Here is a 24,715-nt window from a genome sequence, read left to right on the forward strand (position 1 = left end):
CTCTTTTGTTTTACTCTTAAGCAAAACTTCACCAGTAACTCTCTTGTACATAGTGGATGCTCTAATGTTTTCCTTGAACAATTAGCAAGTACTTTTAGTCCTTTGCCTTTAGTTCTTATTGTCATAAAGACCAAATCTCTTTCTTCTTTGGGAGAACCAGTAACTTTTCCAGTTTGCCATAGAACAGTGAAAATTTTACACTGATGAGTATTCCCTGATATACTTCACCCCATCTGTTGATGAAGCTTGTGCCATGAGTATAAAGTCATATTCAGACAAGCAGAAGAGCTTTGCAGTCAACCCAAATCTTACCTTGTCCAGGCAAGCCCCTCCTGACAGAAAGATTAAAGAGTTGCTTTATACTGTTTCGAAAAGTCTGGAACCTTGGGATCCCTCCATAGGTAGGATGTATCTTGGATCTCTCACAAATCCCCCAGTGATGGGCCAGTCACCTTCACCTCTACGTTAAGGTCACTCCATGTTGAAATAGACCCTTTCTGAAATCATACTTCTCATCAGGACAAAATATGATTTGTCTCCACTGACGGGAATGAGGCAGAGTAATAGTAAAGTGTCCCATCCTTGTGATTTGGCACCTTAGTGGATAACATATTAGCTCTTCTCAGGAGAAGAAATTCTTTGGCCACTAGAACTAGAGAATTTTTAAGAGTCAGTTAATAATGTTTTCATACGGAAGAGGTAAAATAAAAGATCTCTGTATGTTTCATAAGACTACCCGTTATACCGGGGAGTGGGGGGTTACCTCAAATTTTAGATTATTAAGAGGAAATTAGTTTTAACCTCTTATTTACTCCAAACAATTTTCTTTCTGATCTTGGACAGATTCTTTTTTTTAGAAGAGGAACATGAGACCAGATACTTGTAGTTTTAAGTAATAGCTGCATTGTAATGCTTCTTGATTTTCAGGTCTAAGTTGATTTTTGGCAACTATTTGGTTACTTAGCCTCACTACCATATTATTGTAAAAAGGAAAACGAACTGTCTTTTACCTCTGATCTTTAACGCAGAAGAGATAATAGTCTTAAGTATTACGTACCAGAGCTACTGGCTAGCTACTTTGACCAAAACATCCGTTTCCACAGCATATAAAATTTTGTCAGTTTGTGTATGTGCTGCTGAAGCGAGCACAAAATTTTGTCAGTTTGCATCTCCATGAAGTAACCAGGGCTTACTCCTTCCAAGCAATTATTCACAAATGCTTCCTTCAAATAAACGTTTAAAAATGCTAAGGTTTTAAAAAATTGATGACAAAGCAAATGGGATTCCTTAAGCTCCTTTAATAGCAGGGCATGAAGCTCTGGCTGCCTAACACGGCAACAGCGGTGTGGGGCGGGTGGGGGGACTGCGTCTGTCATTTTCACAATTTTCAGTTAGCCTTTTTCTCATCAATCAACTTTAATGGCTTTGGTTGGGTAACACTGTGACACCCGATGGCTATTCAGAATGAAGTTGTTGTGATATGATCAATGGAAAATGGAGCATGCTGTTGGTTTGTTTTTTTTTTCCCTACTAGCAATGCAGGGTGAGAGAGGAAGCAAGATTGTATAGAGCTCAGAATTATAATTGTAATCAGTCAACCAGAAGTCACTGGTAGTTACCCATTTCTTATTTTATATCACAAGAAGTATAGTAATGATACTTATAAGCTCCCTTGAACAGGTAATTCTTGGTTCTGGAATGCTGAATCAAGTTAAATGAAGGAGTTTGATGCAGCTTATGCAGATAAGTGCAGGAAAGCTCAGAACATGGTTGCTAGGTCACCCCTGCAATGAGAAACTCAGAGCTAGGTAGCGAGAAAAAAAGCAGATTTAAGTATTTAGTCAAGCCCAGCTTGAGTTCTCTGAGTGCAGTGTGTCCTTATGTCCAAGTCCCCACAATACAGCTGGCCCAGGGTTTCAGATAATTAAAATACGTGAAAAACCACTGGATTAATAAGGTGCTGGCAGGCAGCAAGGCTAGAGCCTGGGTTGAACCAAGAAAACAAGTGTGTGAAAGGTAGAGGCGCACACTTCTCCCATCGCCTTGTGGTGCAGTGAAGCGCGGAGCTCTGGCTGCTGCACACTTCTCTCTGGAAGGTGCTAGCCTCTGTCATCGGCCCTCTCTGGATAATACTCTAGTGGATGAGAGGAATGTGATACTGATAATTTTTAAGTAGTTCATACACCCTACTCAACAAATAAGGCATTTGAATAATCAATTGAGTACAGAGTTGGAAGATTTTATGGAATGAGGAATGGAGAAGTAGGCAGCCAGCATTTTCTAAAGTAGGATAAAATATGGTGAAGGGGGAGCTAAGTGATAATTCCAGGCTCTAGATAGTTTATCACTCTGAGAATTAAGATCTGCCTAAGAGATGTGAGACCTTGGGCAAGTACATTTCTTCTGTCCAAATGATTTCTTTTTTTTTTTTTTGTCCAAATGATTTCATGTAAAATACACGTTCTCTTGAACACTTGTGTACCTTGAGACTTTGAAATTTTAAATGTCTCAACTTTGATAATTTAGTTTATAGGTATTAGAGAAACAGTTCAGCCCTGGATTTAAAGTGAAATTTTATTATCCTAGTTGATATGACTTTTAGTTTTGCTTTTAGTTGCAACATTTTTTGGAAACTTTTTGAAAAATTTTCTCTATATCTAAAATAATACCCTTGGGAAACTAAGAGGTGTAGTTGTCCTCCAGTTTACTTAGGTGAGTTTGTTTTGGGGGACATTAAGAGAATACTAACATACTAATTATCTCACCAGACTAGGAGCCAGGTATCATAGGCAGCTTACACACTGGTAGCACCTTTCACGGGACTGGGTGCCTGGATTGCCACATTGAACAGGGGCACGGGAAACCCTGAGTTACCTCCCAGTCCTGTCTTCTTCCTGCTCCTGGGGCTTGTCAGCTTTTTCCTTTGCCACACGCCATCCCCTCAGAACAAACCGAGGCAGTCACCGCACTCTGCAGAGGGGAGCCCTGGAAGGCGCCCACTGCACCCCGATCTTTAAGCCAGCAGCATGACTTGCCTGGACTGCCGCACTCATCACCTGACTGACCTCCAATCTCACCTGACTTTAAGCTGCGTTTCATCCAGCAGCCAGGGTGTGCTTTAGATAATGTTTAGAACTTTCTAGCCTAACACATAGAAAAGTGTGAAAGGACTTGATGTAGATCTCTATGCTTGATGGGACGTAAGGAAAATGAATGCGATGAGGCTTTTGTAGATGCTCTGAATCCTGGAATGAACTGTGCTACAGAACACAAGATGGATATATTTATTCAACAAACACTTAGTAAGTGCTCCTGTGCCTAGGAGCTGGAAATAAAAGACATAATTGGTATAGGATTGACAGTTGATTTTGAAAACTTATGTTAAAAAAAAAAAAAAAAGACTGCCCAAACAGAAGACCTATACAATTGGTTACCTAGAATGTCAATAGACCTTTATTGGTGAATAGTTGCATTTATAGAATGGTAATTTACCACAGCAACAAAAGATGTGCTTAGCTGTTTCTCTACTCACCATTTAGTTCCATATATTGTTGGATTAAAAAAATATATATTTCTTCTGTGTTTCTTTCTCTTTGTTCTTTAGTCATCAGCTGTAGTGGAAGACTAATGCTCAGCCCCTGCATAGAAAATCTTTATACACAGCAAGAGCTGGTGAGAGAAATTGACTAGAATTTTGTAATTCTAGTCCCTTTCAATTAGCAGCAGATGCTGCAGAGAAAGACTGACTGTGGAGGAACACAGTACTAATGTTTCCATGCTCTAGCTGACATGGAATGCTCATTGCAGAAGAAAGATGTTCTTTTCCTTGGTCCAAGTATGTCACTAATGATAGACCAGATTTTTTTTTTCCTTTTTTTAATCTTTTTTCTATTCCTATCTAAGGCCATGATGGCTTAATTTTTTTATTGTTTTATTCAGCAAAGATCTCTCTTTTTTTCTAAAAGCTAATGTATTTGTGTTACTTATGCTTCTTTTCCAGAAGTGAGAATTGCAATCCTTAAAGTCAGATACCTAAAATCAATTTTTTAAAAACTCTGTGGCATTAGAAAATTATATCTCCCCTTCTCTCCCAAAGTATACTTACTACAGATTATCATTTTAATTTATTGCATAGATCTGTGCCTTTAGAATTGTTCCATCATTCCGATATTTGGATAAAGTGCTGTATCATTTGTGTGACAAATCCTTCTAGCATCTAAATGTTGGTTTAATTTGACTATTACATAAATCCTTTATTTGCAACAATTGTTGCCATTTCATTGGGTTTTATATGCTCTCTTAATAGTTCCACAGTTACTAGAACTTTGAGAGTGAAAAGAAATGAGGCTTCTAAGATTCTGTTTATTAAAAAGTGTTAAAACAGTTTGGGAGAAATATTTAAAATGTTCTAAATGAAAATAGAGTTTCTCTATATGTGAAATTCTCTTCTAAGAAAATTCTGAACCTACTATTTTTCCTATCATATCCTATGAGGAAGATAGCAGCAACAGAGCATACTGCCAGAGAGAGGTTATGGAATTGTCTGGAGATTTTTGCAATGGGCTTGAGCAGCTGTGCGGTTAGGAATGGTTAGGGGGAAGGATGAGATGGACGCTGTGTGGGTGTCCCTTGGTGAAAACCCAGGGAACAGGGTCAAGTGGTGTCATTAGTGTGAAACTGTGTCTTATCAAACCCATCTATCAAAGAACTAAATGTAGACTTTCAGATTCCCTTATTTATCAAGCAATACAATAGTAACAAACTCTTAAAGAAAAGTAAATTCTGAGGGTACCAAATTGCCTAAAATGTAAGATCATTCGTCTTTGTCAAGCTTTGTGGAAAGGTTGGTCTTTATTTAAAGCTTGAGCTCGACATGCATTTTCTAGCTTTTTCAGTTCTGTACAGTTTCCAGCACAGTATTGTTGTTATATTTGGTTAGTTTTGAGTCATGTCTTTGGCAAACCCATGGTTTAAACTACATAATTAGTCCCAAGGAGCTGTGTGCCTGTACTTAAGTATATGTCGTGATTTCGGTAATCCTGGGGATCACATGGTCTCTCCATGGTCCGAAAAGAGAGTGTATACTTCTGTTCCTTCACTTTTCATGTAGGTGTTGGACATTTTATGATTTCTTAAGTCCAAGCTTTCTGCTTTTTTGCTCCTGTATTTTTCAGGAGCAATGATTATTATAGCTACAGTTTTGGGGTCAGGTTAGCATTATTATTTTTGGCTATAAGAGGGAGACTTAGTAAATTGATTATCATAAGGACTGTAAAACTCTCTTATTCTATGTTTTTGCAAACCCTTTGACAAAATGGGTTACCAAGGCAGCATTATTTTTCTGAAAAATATCTTGGCTTGTTGAAGAGTGTTTTATGAGGTGTTAAACATGAGTAAAACAAAGGTAGGCAAAGCACATTTTATGTTGTGATATCTTTATTGTTTTATTTAAACATGTTTATTCACTTGTGAAATATGATGGTTTGAATCATTAGTATGAATCAGTAAGGTCCTATATGGTGTTAAGAATGTTAGAATTGATAGTGCTAAAATGTGAATTCAAGAATTTTACTCAACTGTTCTCACATATTTGATGTCCTTAAAAAATTTTAGATGGATTGAAATCTAATCTGGGGCCAGTTCTGTGTCTCCATTACATTAAAAGATGATAATGATTAGATTGACACTGATTCATTTTGTCACCAGATCTGTTAGGGAAGCGGAGTAGTGCTGTGGATAGAAAGGAGAGAAAGGAAGTTTGAGGAAAGCTCATCATTTTAGCATAGTCCTGTTCTTTGGGGATGGTAGGTTAATGGAGGGAGAAGTTGTTTTGAGAAAGGCTCACGAGTGCTTTTGAAAACACTTTCAGGATCGTAAAACTACAGGTAGAAAGAATGTTAGAGATCTGGCTCCCCTCATTTTCAGAGTAAGCTTAGTATGACATACTTAGGCAGGGTCAAATGGTAGCATGTCCAGAGCCCTGTCCATACGTTTCTTTGATTCAAAGACAAAAATCCAGGATTCTTTGATAACACCATCTCTTTTTGAGTTTTGTGGGAATAACCTTGAGAATTTGTTTTTTTTCTTAGGAAGTAGTTCATTTTTCCCCTCCATCACTTTGCTTAATGCCTATATTGTAGGAAGTATTGCTGCATTTGTGGAGAATAGAGATAAGATTTTGCCACCCTGGCAATTGCAAATACAGAGTATAGCAGCGGGGGAAGGGCATTTACACAGAAGCTTTACACAGTGGTTTTTGTAGGAAAAATATGAAAATTGCCAAAACAGTGGTAAATTTATCCTTTAAAATATTTTTCTGCTTTTTTTTCAGATTTAAAAAATTCAAGATAGGAGTTTAATGGGATTTCTTAGCTTTACTGTGTTACACTTTTAAAATAGTCTCACAGATTTATTTGGTATTTCTTCATATTCTCTGCTTTTGACATTAGATGCATATACGTGTGGTAGTTGTCTTGTTGCTTTATATATAAATCAGTACTCTTGGTTTACGCGTCAGATTTTTGTATAGGTTTTGCAAGTAAAGCAGTTTTAAACAGTTGTTTTGGCAGTCATACAGCCTCAGGCTTCTTGTTGGCAGTTCAGAGTATATCTGTTTTTTAAGTAAGCTCCAAGCCTAGTGTGGAGCCCAAGGTGGGGCTTGGTTGTGAGCAAGACCTGAGCCGAGACGGAGTCAGACGCATAATCAACTGAGCCACCCAGGCACCCCATATCATTACTTTTTAATGTAAGAACGATTAGTCCTTAAACAGTGTTAAAAAGACAGCCCAAATCCTTCATTCTGATTATTAAAAGAAAAAGGAAATTCTGTTTGAAAATCCTAAAGAAGAAATTCCACAAGTACTTACTCCAGTTGTAACATTTAAATCTCCTAGAGAAGTTCCTCTTTCTGTCTTACCTAAATATAAACTCTTTGTTGTATTTTTGAGTCATCTGTGAAAATCAAGGTCAGTTGGTCATGATGTCAGTTTCACATTAATTAAGGAATCCCTGCTTAATATAAAGTCATTTTCAAAAGCTTCAAGCTGCATTCTAAGAGGATGGCTCCAAAACTTGTTTAGTATCTTTTTCCCAGATTTCCGTTAAAAAAAAAAAAAAAAAAATTTACCTTTTCAGAGTTGTTCTCTTTCTTTATCGGCCCAATCAGAATAAAGATGGCATTCAGCCTAGGCACCTTCGTACTTTCAGAAGCAGTTTTTCTTAGATTAGGATCAGCGGTCCCTTTCAGCCTGAGTACCATCAGAAAGTGTAAGCAAGTGACATCCAAGAGGAAGAAAGAGAAGGTCAGGGGAGAGGAAAAGAAGCTGGCTGTCGCTGGAAAAAAAGATGAGGGGAAGATCAAGGAAAGACGGAAAGAGAAACGAGGAGCACCAGAAGTAGACTGAAGTCAGAAATGCTAGAGGAAAACCCAACGGTGATGTTGGATGCTGGTCGGTGCTTCCTGGAGCAGAGAGCAAGCCACAGGCGGAAGGGGACGTCATTGGCTGTAGGGCCTACTTGGTCCTCTTGCTATTGCCTGGGTTGCCTCCCTCCCATTGGGGCCAATCCACATTCGAAGCAGTATGTTGGTCATTATCTACCTGTTAAGGACTCTGGCAGAAGACTGTGAGGGCTTTCAGAGCAGCATAAAACCATGAACCTGTTCCTTGGATTCTTTTGTTGAGCCATTTCACAGAACCAGTGACGGAGTACACGTTGTCTGTCTCATGAAGTGCCTCAGACTTTTCTACCCAAGTAGAGGTGTAGGGGTGTCGAGGTGATACGAAATGGGTACCCTAGGGAACAAGTAAAATGTCATCCTGAAGTTTCTCAGAAGTCTTTTTATCTTGTAAATCTAGGCAAATTGTGTATTATGGCCCGTAATAGATCTGAGTTTTCTTTGCTAGCAAAACATTGTCCCACTCCCTCTCACAAATATGAAAATCTTTGATGCCCAGGAAGATGGACTGTGCTTATCTGGTAGCTTCAAGGACCACCCAGCCATCACCCCCCTCCCCGCCCCACCCTGGGGCCACAGTAATAAACTTCACCCCGTGCTCACCCCGTGCACGTTCCCAGCAGTGAATACTGGAGAATGGGCATAACATGTAGCCTTGGACGGGCTGGGCTGCACCCGTGATGACACCTTGGATCTTTTGCTGAGTAAGACAGTGCCTTTATAGATTATGTTAGCCACTGATTGTATTACATAGACTTCTCTCAGCAGCCCTCTGCTCAAATCTAATAGGAAACTCTTGAGTGTGGCTCTAGTCTAGAGCTCCTCAGGGCATGTTTTTAGACCCTATAAAACCATCTAATTACTTTTCACAATTTTCTTTGGGCTGATGGGTCAGATGTTCCTCTTTCTTGGGCGCACAAACACCATATTCTTTCCCCTCCAAAGGCATCCTACCTAAGTAGGTTCTCCATAAGGTTGCTTGGAAATTTTTAAATAATTCATGTAAAATGTTAAATAGTTCTTGACATAGAGTAAGCTGTCAATAAATGTTAGCTCTGACTTATTTACTGTTGCAACTGTCATCGCAATGCGTGCCTTCTGTGAGCAGAGCAGCCGTCGTACGTGGAGAGTGAGACTTCATGCTGGTCAGTCATTTTGGGTCTTGAGCTCTAAGCTGATACCTCCTTCATAAAACCATGAAGTATATACGTATTACTATATGATTAAAGAAAATAGGATAACAAATTCTTGAGCAAAAAGTTATTGAAAAAAAAAAAAAAACACCCATTAACTATGCTAGCGGGAAAACTTGAACTTGGTTTCACATAATTTAGTGGTGTGGCCAGGTAATGGAGTTCCGTGGAGGCACAGGGACTAGCATGGTGCCCAGTTTGTGCTGCTTATGTATGTTGGTTGAATGAATAAGATGGGTTGAGACCTGAATATACACGTGCCCAAATAAGCGAGGCCTTTAAATGTTATTTAATGCTCAGTGAGAAGCCATTTCAGAATTTTGAACAGGGAATTGATGTAATCCATTGCTTGCTTTAGACTGGACGGAAAGGTTCAAGAAGTTTTATTTGATTACAGGACTATGGTCAGTTTTTAAAGTTTTTTGAACTTTCTAAGAACTTAGACCCTTCCTAAAGTTTTTAGAGCACATTTTTGAAGGTGACAGTGCCTCTCTACGGGGAGGTCAAGAAGGTGGTGGGGGCGGTGAATTTGAACCTGGGAAGGGCAGCATAAGTACTTTGAGAGCTCCCAAAGAGTTGTCCTTCAAGAGAGTCACTATTTTAGGAAATCCTTGAGTATCAAAATCATAGAAGTTAGAGCTAAAGTTAACCAAGAGGCCCTCGGATGTAACCCTTTTGCAACCTTCCGTTATACATGAGATCAAGTGGATTCCTCAGGGCCCTTCACCCAGGCCTCCTGATTTCCAGCCTGCGTTGCGCTTTCTCATATGTAATACATTTATGCTGTGGAGAAAGGATGGCGGCGGACTCTTAGGGAGGATTGGCCAGCGTAGCTTCACCTTCCTGCTCCAGCACACCCGGATGTTTTCATGTTTTCTTGCGATCTGTTTAAAACGCACCACTTAGCTATGCATGTAGGTTCCTAAGTATAGGGATGGAAATAAACATGTTATCCCCTCAGAGCACATCACTAAAATATTTTGTCATCTTTTCCCACCAGTCTTTTTTAAAAATACGTACTTCTAAAATTAGAATTCTCTTGTTTTATGCCTTGTTTAATTTAGTATATCCATTTACTTACCTACTTAAACTTTATATATCACTTAAAATGCTTATGTAGTAATATTCCATCATACTGATGTGTGTGTGTATGCATACATACATACACATACACACACACAGATATATTTACAATGTATATATAATTAAATCTCCGTTGTTAGGTCTCAGTTTTTCAAACAAGCTGCTTCTTTATAAATGTACATGACATCAACAGGCTTAGGAGACTTTTAGTCATTCACACAGTAGTTTGAGTGGTTAAAATCTATGTTTTCTTTTTACCATCTGGTTGAGAGCAGCTCGTTATAGAATGGAGGTTGTGATTTGGCCCTGAGCACATCCTGGGAAGAAAGACTGGGTAGGGGCTGGTGTGGAGAGAAGTACTTCTTCATAGGCCGCTTGAGTTCCAGAAGAGGGTAGGTGCCAGGATCTGGAAGATAATACCGAGTAGGAGGAATTTCAGTATTTCCGTTGGAAGGGCTCTTTTTTCTTTTTCTGGTCCACCTGACCTTTGCTCCAAGGCTTAAACCTCAAGCTCATTGCTGAGTTTTATGGTTCTTCTATGCAGTACTTGTACAAAGTATTGGTTAAAAGGCTGGGCACGTGAGCACCACTTCAGTTATTTCCAATTTCTGACCTAACTCCTTCAAAACTTTTGAGCTTTATTTGTATGAGTTGTGGGTTACCCTCCACCCAAATATTGAGTGTGTGGTGTCAGCCAAATGGAAGTGAAGGGTTCGACATTGACAGGCTTAGCGACTAATCGAATGCCGTTAGGGAAGGACAGGAAAGCATCAAACAGATGTAGGGGCTAAAAGCCTCAGAACTGGTAAAATGAGGAGTGTTGCTGATTTGCGGAGAAACCTGGAAAATGACACCTGAAAACTCATATTGCATTTCGGGAACTCAGGCTGGTGAAAGATAAGGGCTAAGGCAGATAAGACTGTAATTTGTAGATATTCTAAACACTCTTATCTTAGCCAGTAGTTTCAGTTAGGGCTTAAAACAACATATCTGTACTTCTAAATATCAAAATGGGTAAATTTGCATTTCACATGCTCCTTCTTTAGTTGAAAACAATTGATTGTATAGGAGAGAGGTGGTATTATAAATCAGGTTTTAGTTCTGCTGCTGATTTACTGTATGACATTGGACAAGGCATTTCACTTCTCTGGCTTCTAATCTGTAATTAAAAGGATAATTACTGGTTTAAATAATTTTTGAAGTTCCTTCTGAACCTAGAGTCTTTATTTCTAAAACAAAAAATGACCTAAGGTAGCATTGGCTGTACTTTCTTGAATTGAAAAATTAAGCAAAATGCTGATCTAGTAGATTCATAGAACTTTTAAGTGTAGCTTCTTGAAGGTGTCCCTCTATCAACTAAAGAACAAATGTCTCAGTTTAATATATGACTGCATTAAAAAAAAAAATGCAACCACAGTAGGTGACCAAAGGGGATAAGTAACTTTCAGGAATTTTGAAAGCCCTGTAGTATTTAGTATATGCTCTCTCAGCATTAAAAAGGTCACCTTGCTAATACATGTTAATTTTGAAAGTTGAATTGACCTTTGGAATTTTAATATCAACCTTTTTTGGTGTGTTTAGAGGTTGGAGCAATCACAGAAGAAACAGAAGCCTGTGATTGGTGGAGTTTGGGTGCTGTCCTCTTTGAACTTCTCACTGGCAAGGTAAGCAGTGACCTGGACATTTAATAAGTTTACCCAGATGCTACCTTGATTTCAAATTGAGAACATTTAGCCTTTGCCTTTAGTTTTTAGATCAGGGACTAAATAGGAAAACCTTTGATTTTTTTTTTTTTTTAAAGGCAGAAAAAGGCAAGTTTATCCAGATTCCAGATGTTTTAAAAAAAAATATTACATTGAATAATAAAATTCTGTTATGTCATAACGTTATTACATAGACATATTACTAAACATTCTTTCTCTTCATTTTCTGTGATTCAGTTTTAACAGCATTAAATCTGTAATGTTCATGTAAGGATGTATTAGAATTCTCTGGATGTTTTAAACATCTTGCTGGGAAGCAGGGAGGAATTCTCATTTTAGAAAACTAATGTAGATATAAAAGGTAGCATTGCCTTTTTTCCCAATACTATAAATTTTTCCTATTTGTTCTAGCTTAAGGACAGAATTTATACTCTTTCTGATCAATAACTTTTAAGTAGGATGTTTGAGGTTAATAGACTCTAATAGTATTGTGCACATTGCCTCCTGGGAAGATAACAGAGGAAATGAACAGTCCTACTTTTGTAAGTAGTCATCTACCTTGAATATGTAGGTACTACTGAACTCTTAAGATTGTTGTGGATTATTACAGATCACTTACACGTACAACTAAATCATGAAGTGCTATAAATATATAAAGTGTTGTTATTAACCAGTTCTAAACTTAGAAGGTTTTTAAGAACATTAAAAAATTCAGAGATACCAAGTCCCTTTTTAAATTTCTGTGTGTAATATAAGGTTTTTTATTATGACCCATTCCCTGTATAACTAAGGGGAAAGGGCCAGCAGCAGAAGCTTCTGGTGTGATTTTGATGATTGCCTTCATTTCAGTTCGAAGTCCTATACTCTCGTCGCCCTTGGCCTGAACTGCTTAGGAGAGAGACACTGTGTTGATTACTGCACCTCTAGTTAAGATGGTTTTGAGCTTTCTGTACTTGCCGTCCATAAATCTTGTGATAGAACAGCAAATGATGTTATTTGGGATAAGAAGTGTACCTGATTGATTATTTCAGACTCTGGTTGAGTGCCATCCAGCAGGAATAAATACTCACACTACTTTGAACATGCCAGAATGTGTCTCTGAAGAGGCTCGCTCACTCATACAACAGGTAACTCAATTGACCTACTCGCCAAGTATATCAGCCATGCAAATTAGCGGAGTCCATAGTTATAAAACCTTAAAGAAATTAGTTTGGGGCAAGAAAGATTGATTACTAATTCAGAACTGATACTGTGTATGGTTAAGCTTCTGCTGTTATTTAAGTATTAGTGGGGTCAGAGAGAACAGTTAAAGCTTATTGGTGTTTAAGTCTCCCCCCCACCCCAAAATCCAGGCTGATGTTTAGTCAATTTCATATATTTGTGAAGGTGTGAGATTTAAGTATTGTTTTTAGCTTGTCTGGAGCGGCTCTATTTCTGCTCTTATATTTTGTAACCATGTATGATGGCTTTTTTTTTTTTTTCCTTTTTTTTTTTGGCTGGATATTTTCAATCTCTAATTCCTATTCAAAAACTTGGGAATAGGTTACTCAGGTTGCTTTGGAGAAAAGTGGTCTTAGAAAACCTTGCTGAGTTAGATTACTCCTGGCTTCATCCATCGTTGGAACTTGGGCGCTGAGTTAGATTACTCCTGGCTTCATCCATCGTTGGAACTTGGGCGCTGATGTATGATGTCAGTGCATTTTCAGTGGCTTTAAAGAAAGAGACTATTGCTAATTAAAGTTCAGTATCCCAGAGGTGGGCTTGGAACTCCAGTGAGCTTCTTAAATAGATTCCTCACATTTAAAATGCTCCTCTAGTTTTGAATAGTGAGTTTTGGTGATTATACTGAGGGTTATCAGCATTGGGGTATGATAGGCTCACAGCAAATCAGCAAGAATTGTCAGGCCTAAGATCCTTATAATTTTATGAGAAATGTAAAGGGAAGGTTTATTTGAAGAAAGATCAAGAACTGATATTTTTGTTTCAAGAAACCTGAATTATTTTTATAAATCAGAAAAAGACAAAATTAAAAAAAAAAGACAAAGAAAGGGGGAGAGGAGAACATATTATTAAGAAGAGAATTACCTAGTATTCTCTTGAAGAGTGATTTGGGTTTCATTCAACAAATACATGCACGAATATGTGTAAGACATAGTGCTGTAAGCCATGCGCCTAACTGTATAATAGATGGATTGGATGAAAGATGTCAGAGGCTTAAAAACTACTGTGGCAAGTCAAGATAAGGAGGGGTTCTAGTTGGTGCAGTGATAGTATTAGGAAAGTTTTTGTGGAGTGGATGTTATTTTTGTGGAGCCCTAGAACTTTGGCATGACAAGGTGGGATGTGGGGGGAATAACGTGGCAGAATGAACAGCTTCAATGAGGGAAGGAGTCCCAAAGACTCAAATTAGGAAATCAAAAGTTTGGTTTATCTGGAGTGGAGGGATGAATATAGGAATGAGTAATCGTAGTAGACGGAAAGTGGTGGAAAGGTAAGTTGGAATTCTCTTACAGGTTTCTGTTATCAGTCACCAGGAAAGAGTGATCATACTTAATTCAGTAAAAAAAAAAAAAAAAAAAAAAAAAAAAGATGTTTGGAGTTTTTGTGCAGAAGAATGAAAGGATTAGAGTTGTGCTTTAGGAAGATTAAATCTTCCCAGAGAGTGTAGAACATAAAGAAACATAACCAGGTTGGAAATAATGAGATGGGAATACCCTTGAGCACTTTGCAAAAGGATTAAGAGGTAATGCAAAGATATAGAATGTGTTTCATTCTAAGGGGAAAAAAGGACAGCTACTCATTTGATTTCATCTTATTTGTTGTGGCACAACAAGATAAATTCCAAGTATTTTTTTGGTAAATAATTTGAGGAAAGCTAGCAAATGCTTTTTGTTTGTTTGTTTCCCTCCTTAAAGTCCTTATTATATAATATTGAGAATAGAATTCCCTACATAATTTATAAAGGTCTGCTGCTCCTGTCTTTATTAGAAATCATGTATAAAGGAATCTTGGCTAAAGGTATGTTAAATCCTCTGATACAGATATGTATATTATGTAGTAAATCAGCGTTCTGTCATTGGCCTGCCTAAGGAAACTACCACTCATGTTGAGGAAACATCATCAGGAAAGGGAAAAGGGGTCTCTTGGCATGATTAGCAATTTGTCATTTTGACTTTCCTCTTCCACTACCTCACAGGTCATGGGGTCATTTTTAAAAAAAAATCACAAAATGATTTATATGGAAATAATTCTGTTTTGGGGAGATTTCCCCCTCTTTGGTCTTTCAGCTCCTTGCTTTCTTCCTAGATTTCATAATCCCTTGTACCCATGGTTCAGTCATCTCAGCCATATGTATGCTAAAGTAGACGTAGTTATATTTTAAATGCAATTCAAAGAAAGAGGCTTACAGCTCCTCAGAGCACGTATATCTGTACTTCACAGTGTACATTTAGTTAACTGTGACACAGTTGTTTTGTTAGTTGAAAAATACTATATGAGAAAAAAAACCTTCAAAACAAATTTTTGTGTCTTCATCACTCAGCTTTATTACCTGAGTATTTTTCAGGAGAACAGAGGTTGGCAGTGGCTGTTTTGGTTCTGTCACCGGCTGACACATTTGTTTAAGCCACAGAAGCTTTGTGTGGTCTCTCTTGAGGCCTGGTATAGTATTTAAAATGGCAGGATAAATAAGATCGTCATGGTAAGACAATTATACTTTTGCCTCTAGATATATATTTACAGATTTGTAGCAAAGTCCATGAACTAATTAAGTTGACTTTAGTCAAAGTCCAAAGTAGGAATCTTTATTGGAATTTCTTAATGAGGTCATGTTTTGAAAGGAATAGGGGTAGAGAAGCCAACTGTAACAAAGAAGAAAGAACTTTTCCACGTTCATATGTTTTCTAAACTACTAAAAATATGCTATAGTTATATTTAATTCGTACCAATATTTGATATTTTAAATTTATATTAAATTGTTTGATGCCTCCCATATTTCAGGTGGTTAGATATGCGTTGTCAGATTTTGAAAATGGTTTTGATCCATTTGGGCTACTCTTAACAATGTTTGTTTTATAATAGCGGCTTTTCACTTAACACCTTTTAGCAATACCTAATATTAAAATTCTTCGAGCAGTTAGCTTTAATAAACAATAGTCATTTTGAATGCTAGATACAGTAATTTCAAGTGAGAGGATTGAGTACAGTCTTTTGAAGTATGTGCTTCCCCCCTCTTGTGTATTTGGTAATATGAAAGTGAAGTAGTAGATTCTTGGCATTTGCAAAAAATTACATACTCACGAAGCAGTCTAATGTTATGTTGAAGAGCATGGATTCTGGAGCCACAGTGCTAAATTCACATCTTGTCTTTGCTACTTACTACTTGTATGATCTTAAATAAGTTACTTAATTTCTCTGAGTCTCTCTCTAGTCTTTCTCGTCTAGAGAGAGAATAGAATAGTAGCTATTAGTATAAAGTTGTTGTGAATTACATCAATTAAACTATGTTAAGTACTTAGAATAATGCCTGGCACACAGTGAGTATCGCATAAATGTTTTATATCGTTATTGAAGGGGAGTGCTGAAGGTTCATAATATATAGTAATTTGATGAAGGATGTGTTGCATTCTAGGGCTGCTGATGTAAGGGTGAGGCAACTGCTGATGATAGAGGTTGAAAAGGTCTAAAAAAGTAGTGGATTGGCACATAATAGGAAATCAATTGATATTTTTCATACAAATGAATTAATGAATTATAAATGAACAAAAAATAGAAATAAAGGTAAAAAGAGAAGAAACAGAAGTTTTGGTTGAATACATAGAAACATTAATATAAAGAAATCATTTAAATATTTCAGTTTACTATAGGAATATTCTCAAATTTGAATGGCTATAGCCATATGAGGAAGTTGGCACATTCTCTCTTGAGAAAGGAAGTTATAACATTGGACAGAATTGGCGAAAACAACTATCTCAGTGCTCTGGAAATTGATCGGAGGGATACAACAACCTGAAAAAGTGTTTATACTTGAAAAACAGCCAAACCTAGGAAAGAAGAGTGGGACTCTGGCAGTTTTGCCTGGGCTGCTTCCATTCTCCTTTCTCTGCTTGGTCAGGTGTGAAGTTCCTTCCAGATTGAAGCAGGCCATGAGGACCAACCCTGAGGTTGCATGCCTGTGTATAGGAGCAGGGAAGGATCTCAGCTGAAAGCAAAAAACCAGGGGAGATTTGTAAGTGGCCTAAAATTTTAATGTGTTCTCCTACGCATGGATAGAGGACAGAAGCTTTAGGGGCTGAGGTTTAAGTACCCTCCTTTCAGTCACAGATTGGCCACTAAGCTATGCACACTCAGGGTGATCCTAGGAAGTGAAGCTCAAAAAAAAACCCAAAAAAACCAAAAAAACAACAAAAAAAAAACCCAAGGAAACTAGGATGAACAGAGATAGCAACAGTTGCTTGTTACAAAGAGATGGGAGGAGTAGATACACAGATCTAGCTGAAATAAGTTACCAAACAACAAACCAACCAACAGCAATGATAGTGGTCTTCTTGGGAAACAAAGTTGGGCTCTAGAGTTGCTAGAATATGTCATCCAAAATGTCCCATCTTCAGCAAATATATGATATACACAGAAACAAAAAAATGTGACTCATATGCAGGGAAAAAAAGCAGTCAGTAGAAACTGACTCTGAATGTCCCCAGGTTGAATGAAATAGACTTCAAAGTGGTTATTGTAAATATGTTCAAAGAGCTAAAGGAAACCATGTTTAAAGAATTAAAGGAAAGTACAACAATGAATCAGCAAATAGAAATTCTCAATAAGGAGATACAAATTATATTTTTTAAAAAGAACCAAATAGAATTCTCAAGTTGAAAAATACAATAATAACAATAATTATTGTTTTAATAATTGAAATTCAGTAGGGGGAAGAATTCATTAGAGCATCTCAATAGCAAATTTGAGATAAATTAGGGAAGAATCAATGAACTTGAAGATAGAATGATAGAAATGATCAAATCTGAGGGAAAGAAAAGACCAGAAAAAAGAAAAGTGAACAGGGCTACAGAAACCTGTATAATAATATCAGATGTACCAGGGAGTCCCAGAAGGAAAGGAAAGAGAGGAAGGGGGAGCAAAAGTATTTGAAAAAATAATGGCTGAAAACACCCTAAATGTGATGAAAAATGTTGATAGGCATCCAAGATGCTCAATGGACTTTAATTAGGAAAATACACCTAGTTATATTGTTGCAAGACAAAAACAAAGAGGAAAATCTTGAAAGCAGCAAAAGAAAAACCACTCACTTTATACAAGGAAACCTTAGTCTGACTTCTCATCAAAAACGATGGAAGACAGTGTACACTTCCAGCTATAAAATAAGTACGTCATGGAGATTAAAAGTACTAGGTAGGGAGTGTAGTCAATAATATTATAATAACACTGTATGGTGACAAACGGTGATTATACCTACTGTGGTAAGCACTGAGTGAAGTACAGATTGTTGCATCAATATGTTGTACACCTGAAACTAATATAACATTGTATGTCAATTATATACTTCAATAATAATGATAAATGATAATAATAATACCAGTGGAAGACAGAAGACAGTGAAATGACCATATTCAGAGTGCCAAAAGGAAGTTAATCAACTAAGAATTCTATATCCAGCAAAATCATCCTTCAAAAATGAAGACAAAATAAAGAAATACCTGAATAAAGACAGAATTCTTTGCTAGACTTGCCTTGCAAGAAACAATGCAGGAAGTCCTTCAGGCTGAAAGGAAGTAATGACACCACATAGTAAATTGAATCTGTAGGAGGAAGTGAAGAAGACTGTAACGGTAAAATATGAGTCGGTGAGAAAGACAATGAAAATGACTACTTTTTCTCATTTTTCTTCTCAACTTCTTCTAAAAGACTTAAGATTATATGAAACTAATTATAACATGCTGTTGAGTTTATAATAGACAAATGTAATATATTACATATATGACAATAACAGACAAAAGGCAGAAGGAATGGAGCTATAGTAGAGCAGAATTTCTGCATTTCACTGGAATTAAATAAGTTAATCTGAAGTAGATTGTGATAAATTTTAATTTTTTTTAGAGAAAGGGGGGGAGGGGCAAAAGAAGAGTGGGAGAGAAAGAATCCCAAATTGGCTTCATGCCCAGTGCAGAGCCCAACGTGGGGCTTGATCCTATAACCCCGAGATCATGACCTGAGTCGAAATCAAGAGTCAGATGCTCAACTGACTGAGCTACCCAGGTGCCCCGTAGATTATGATAAAGTAAGATGCATATTGTAATCCTTACAGCAACCACTTAAAAAAAAAATAGTAAATGAAAATTAATAGAGGAACTGAAATAGGACAGTAAAAAGTATTGATACTAAAGAAAGCCATAAAAGAGGAACAAAAAAGACAGTAGATGTAGAAAACAAATACCAAAATGGCAAATTTAAACTCACCACATCAATAATTACAATTCAATATGGATGTCTGAATATGCAAAAACAAAAGGAATTTTATTAAGTATTATTATTAAACTGTATAAAAAGTAAGGTTCAGTTATCTTGTATACAAGAGATACACCTTAAATTCAAAGATACAAATAGGTTGAAAGGAAAAAATGAGAAGAGGTAAATCATGCAGACAGTAACCCTAAGAGAGCTGAAGTGGCTGCATTAAATTCCTGACAAAACAGATGTGAAGACAAAAGACTTACTAGAAACTAAAATACTTCATTGTGACAAATGATCAGTACATAGAAAGATAGAACAATTAATGTGTATGCTCTAATAACAGCCTCTATACATATGAAGCAAAATATGACTGAATTGAAGGGAAAATAGGCAATCCGATAATAATAAATGGAAGCTTCAATACCCTGTTCCCGATAAATGATAGAAAATCAGCAAGGATACTGAGAAGACTTCAACAACATTATCTAACATCTCTGGCATATATGGAACAATGATAGCAGAATAAATTCTCATCACATGTATGTAGAACATTCTCCAAGATAGATCACCACACAACAAGCTTCAGTATTAAAGGTGGATTAAAATCATACAATATACTCTGATCGTAACAGTTGAATTAGAAATCAGAAAGAGATCTGGTAAGTCCACAAATACTTGGAAATTAAACAACACATTTCTACGTAACCTATGAGTCAAAGAAGTAGTGTCAGGAGAAGCTAGAAAGTATTTTTAGTGGAATGAAAACACAGAATATATAAAAATTTATCAGATGCAGCTGTCAGTTATTGAGGAAAATTTATGGCTTATAAACACCTATACTATATCAGAAAAGAAGGAAGGTCTCAAATGAAAGTCTTACCACACCTTAGGAAACTAGAAAATTCTTGTGTTATTAGAGCGAAGGTAGGCATATAGATCAATGGGACGGAATTGCGTATCCAGAAATAAACCCTTATATTTATGGTCAGTTGATTTTCAGTAAAGGTGCTGAGAGAATTTGATGGTGAAAAAATAGTCTTTTCAACAAATGGTGCTGGGAAAATCAAATAAATGCTAAAACCAAAATGAACTAAGACCCTTACTTCATACCATATCCAAGAGTTAACTCAAAATAGCTCTTAGGCTTATTTAGATGGGAGCTAAAACTAAAAATTGTAGAAGAAACCATAGGAGAAAATCTTGAGGGGTTAGGCAAAGAGTTATTAGATATGACACCAAAAATATCCATAAAAGAAAACAATTGATAATGTGGCCTTCATTAAGATTAAAAACTTTTATACTTCAAAAGATATCAGAAAATGAAAAGACAAGCCACAGAGTGGGAGAAAATATTTCAAATCATGTAACTAATAGGGACTTGATTTCAGAATGTGTAGAGAACTGTTATAGAGCTAGGTTGGTAGAGTGTACGATTATTGATCTTGGGGTTGTAATTTTGAGCCCCACATTGGGTGTAGGGATTACCTAAAATCAAGACTTTACAAAAAAAAAAAAAAAACTTGTATAACTCAATAAGTAGACAATTCAGTATAAAATGGGCAAAGAGGGTGCCTGGGTGGCTCAGTGGGTTAAGCTTCTGCCTTCGGCTCAGGTCATGATCTCAGGGTCCTGGGATAGAATCCCGCATGGGGCTCTCTGCTCATCAGGGAGCCTCCCCCTCTCTGCCTATTTGTGATCTCTCTCTGTCAAATAAATAAATAAAATATTAAAAAGGGGGGGGGGGCCAAGATCCACCAAGGAAGCCCTATGAATGGCTTGGCCATGGAAGGATGCTCACCATCATTACTCACTAGGGAATACAAATTCAAATCATAATAAGATGCCAGTAATACCCACCAAAAGGGCTTTAATCAAGATAGACAGTATCAGGTATTTGTGAGTTTTTCTAAACTGGGACTCGCATACATTGCTGGTGGGAATGTAAAATGGTGCAGCTGCTTTAGAAAGGTTTGGCAGTTTCTTAAAAAGCTAAAATTAATTTTCCACATGACCCAGCAGTTTGCTCCTAGGAATATCCTTGAGAGAAATGAAGACATATGTTTACACCAAGACATAAATGTGAATGTTAATAGTATTGCTCATTATGGCCTCAGTCTGGAAAGACTACATGCCTGTTGACTGGTGCAGATTAACAAAATATGTTCTCTCCGAAAAATGGAATACTATTCAGAAGTAAAAGGTAACAAGCTGTTGGTACCTGCTACAACATGGGTGAATCTGAAAAACATTATGCTAAGTGAAAGAAGGCAACTACAAAAGGCAAACATCTTTTATGAGTCCATTTACATGAAATACCCAGGAAGGTCACATTTATAGAGACTAAAAGCAGATCATTGTTTGCCTAGGGCTGGCGATGGAAGTCAGAATTAACGCAGAGAGCATGAGGAGACTTTTGGGTGATTAAAGTATTCTGAAACTGGATTGTGTGATGGTTCCACAACTTTTTACACTTACTAAGAATCACTGAATCGTATACTTACAGCAGATGAATTTTATGCTGTAGAAATTATCCCTCAGTAAAGCTGTTAAAACAAAATTTGAGGATGCATGAACATCTCAAGACACATTATTTCAGCATGCCCGTGAAAGGAGTAACTGGATGTCTCAGATTTGGGCGCAGTATCTAATTAATGTCACGATGTGCTTTGGAATAGGACATTGATAGGTGTAACTGTCCTGTTAGACTATGAGTTGGAGAGAACCGAAGTGAGTTACTTGAGGTGGTGTTTCAAATCAGTTGAAAAGCCATCTCAGATATCCCCCACCATCCCACAGCTACAGTGGTGTTAGGCTTAGCTCCCTTCACGGCGGTCTCATGAGTCGGCTGTTCGTCAAGTCCGTTGTCACTAGGGTGAATCGCGCAGTTCTTTTCTTTCATGTACTTTTGTTTTCCTTTGCTTCACCACTTGGATTCCTATCACTCACTACATCCTTCCTTCGTAGCTCTTGCAGTTCAACCCTGTGGAGCGTCTTGGTGCTGGAGTTGCTGGTGTCGAAGATATCAAATCTCATCCATTTTTTACCCCTGTGGATTGGGCAGAACTGATGAGATGAGCATAAGACAGGGTTCTCTGCACACATTCCGACCTTCTCTGTGACAGGCGTCCCCAGCACAGAGGCAGCCCTGCCTCGCACTCGCCGATGGAGCACCGAGACCTTGGGATAAAGACCTTTAGAGGAAATGGAAGAAAAAAGGCTGAAAGAGAACACTTTCTTTACCGTTATTTTCGGGACAGGATATTGGCTACACTTGCAAGGGGCATTTACATACAAGCCTTTAAACAAGGTGTGATCCTTATCTGCATTTAGTGTTGCAGATGAGTTGTAAACCCAACGGAAGAAGGAATGCCCTTCAAGAACTTCCTCCAAAAGCTCCAAGTGTACATGTAGGTGTTACTTGAAAGGAGGACCTTTATGTGGCAGCTAATAGTAGCTTTCTGCTAAGCAAGATTGGCTTATACGATCATAATTAATATTTGCTGAATAATACACTAAAAGTGCTTCATGAATAGTGTCATCTGTGGAGCTTAAAAAGTGAGAAAAAAAGAATATATACATCATGCCTGATAGAAAACATGTACCATGATACTTTATAATTAGGGTATGCTGAATGTGGTTCCATATTGTTTCATCCTTTCAGAAGCCCACCGAGAAGAAAACACTCACGTTGCCAACTTCATATGCTTTGTTGGTTAATACTATGGAAGGGTTCATATAAACACTCACTGTCTCTCTTCAGCTTCATCTTTCTGCTCCCTACACCTGTTGCCTTTTCTCTCATATCTGTTGCCCCTTCCTCTGCTAGTACATTTGCAACAAAAAGGGAAGAGAGTATTTATTTCCCCAAATTGTATCAACTTAATAAGGACTAAGAAATCATGATTATAAAATAAATGTGATAAAAATTGAAATCTCTCTTTCATTTAATGGCTTAAGTTTTTTGTTTTGTTTTGTTTTAGAAAGGCCTCTCCTTCTTTCCTCTTGGACTTTTAGCAATTTCTGCTGCTTCTTATGCTTAACTTCATTTTAGGTTTTTGATTTGGTATAATAAGGACCAAAGGATCTCATCTAAATAGAAGTGAATGGCAATCCTGTTTTATTACTTAGTGGTGGGATTTCCAGGTCTGACCTCCTAATCTACGTGACATGATGTAGAAAGAATACAAGTTTTACGCCTCTCCAAACATTTGTATTTGTTATTTCTGTATGTTGCTACGATAGCTCCTGCATTTGTGCCTTGCTTATAACAGCTTAAAAATGTTTTTAAAGCATTATTGTCTGTTTTTAAAACTTTATCCAAAGGAGAAAGAATAAGTCAGTTTTTCGGAGTTAGGAGCCATCAGAAATAATGAAGGTCTTCCATATATTTTAATCCTTTGAGTTTTTGAGCTCTGTGTGGGATCCCATTTCTTCTCCAAGAGCATCTCTACAGCTTCCATCTGCCGTTCAGCCGGGTCCTCCCACCGAAGTAAATGGAAGCAGAAAATGCTTTAGTGAAACAAAGGAAATGTGCAAGCATTTTTTTCTTTTTCTGTTTTCCTACCTCCCCCTTTTCCTTCTGGTTCCCTTGTAACCTGAACGTCAGATGAAGGACTGCAACAACACCAGGATGGCAAGCAGGTCACCAGGATCAAAGCGCGATCAAGATGACATCACTCCCTGGAACTGGGTTTCAGCTCACCAGCCCCCCTGGCCTCATAACAGGAACTTGTGCAGGTGAGACCAAAGAATGACTTCCTGTGTGGAACCAGTAGGAAATCTGCAAGTGCTTAGAGCTAGCCATGGCAGAGCTTCCTTCCAGAAGTGCCCTCTGACATGAAAGTAGGACTTCCCAGCTAAGGTGAAGCTCCCAGCCCCGCCACGTGATTTTGGTTCCTTGGATTCAGGACAGTAATGTCGACAGATGGCTGCTGTGACTGTGTGTTGACAGTTCCATTGCTTCAGTTCCCTCTCTCTCTCTCTGTGTGGTTGGAACTTAATGTAAATACATCATCCATAATCATGATGGACATGAATTATTATCCTAAGAAACACGTAAGATATGGCTTTGGGGGTGGTGAACCCAAGTCTGTTTTTATTTGATGATGTATATTAAAATATTAGTATTTCTAATGCTTTGGGTGATCCTGCTTTTTTGTTGTTGTTTTTAATTTTTATTTTTTTGAGCATATGGCCTGTGGGCCCAAACATAACTTGCCACTTTGTATTTTTCATTTGATTTTTTTAGTGAAATAGAACACATGTAACATAAAATTGACCATTTTAACCACTTTTAAGTTTACAGTTTAGTGGCATTAAGTACATTCCCATTTTGATCCAGCCATCGCCTTTTCGTTATCCCAAACAGATCTGCACCCATTACACAGTAACTTCCCATTCCTCTTCCTCCCAGCCCCTAGTAACTACTCTTCTACTTTCTGTCTCTTTGAATTTCACTCTTCTAGGTCTGTCATGTAAGTGGAACCCTATAATGTTTGTCTTTTTGTATCTGGCTTATTTCACTTGGCATAATGTTTTCAAGGTTCATCCATATTAGAGCATATATCAGAATTTCTTTTTTTTTTTTAAAGATTTTTTTTTTTTTTAATTTGTCAGAGAGAGAGGGAGAGAGAGCGAGCACAGGCGGACAGAATGGCAGGCAGAGGCAGAGGGAGAAGCAGGCTCCCCGCCAAGCAAGGAGCCCGATGTGGGACTCGATCCCAGGACGCTGGGATCATGACCTGAGCCGAAGGCAGCTGCTTAACCAACTGAGCCACCCAGGCGTCCCATATATCAGAATTTCATTCCTTTTTAAA

General features: G+C 37.6%; 1 protein-coding gene across 1 annotated transcript in view; it reads left to right on the forward strand.

Annotated features, from left to right (window-relative positions):
- RPS6KC1 (ribosomal protein S6 kinase C1) overlaps positions 1 to 22,831 on the forward strand; it is a 181,254-nt gene extending 158,423 nt beyond the window's left edge. Inside the window, 3 exon segments of the mRNA XM_047704503.1 lie at positions 11,314 to 11,396; positions 12,467 to 12,562; positions 21,864 to 22,831. Of these exon segments, the coding sequence (XP_047560459.1) occupies positions 11,314 to 11,396; positions 12,467 to 12,562; positions 21,864 to 21,974 (290 nt within the window). The 3' untranslated portion in view covers positions 21,975 to 22,831.
- The last annotated feature ends 1,884 nt before the right edge of the window (positions 22,832 to 24,715 follow it).

This window comes from Lutra lutra, chromosome 15, assembly GCF_902655055.1.
Source record: "Lutra lutra chromosome 15, mLutLut1.2, whole genome shotgun sequence".
Classification (NCBI taxonomy): Eukaryota; Metazoa; Chordata; class Mammalia; order Carnivora; family Mustelidae; genus Lutra; species Lutra lutra.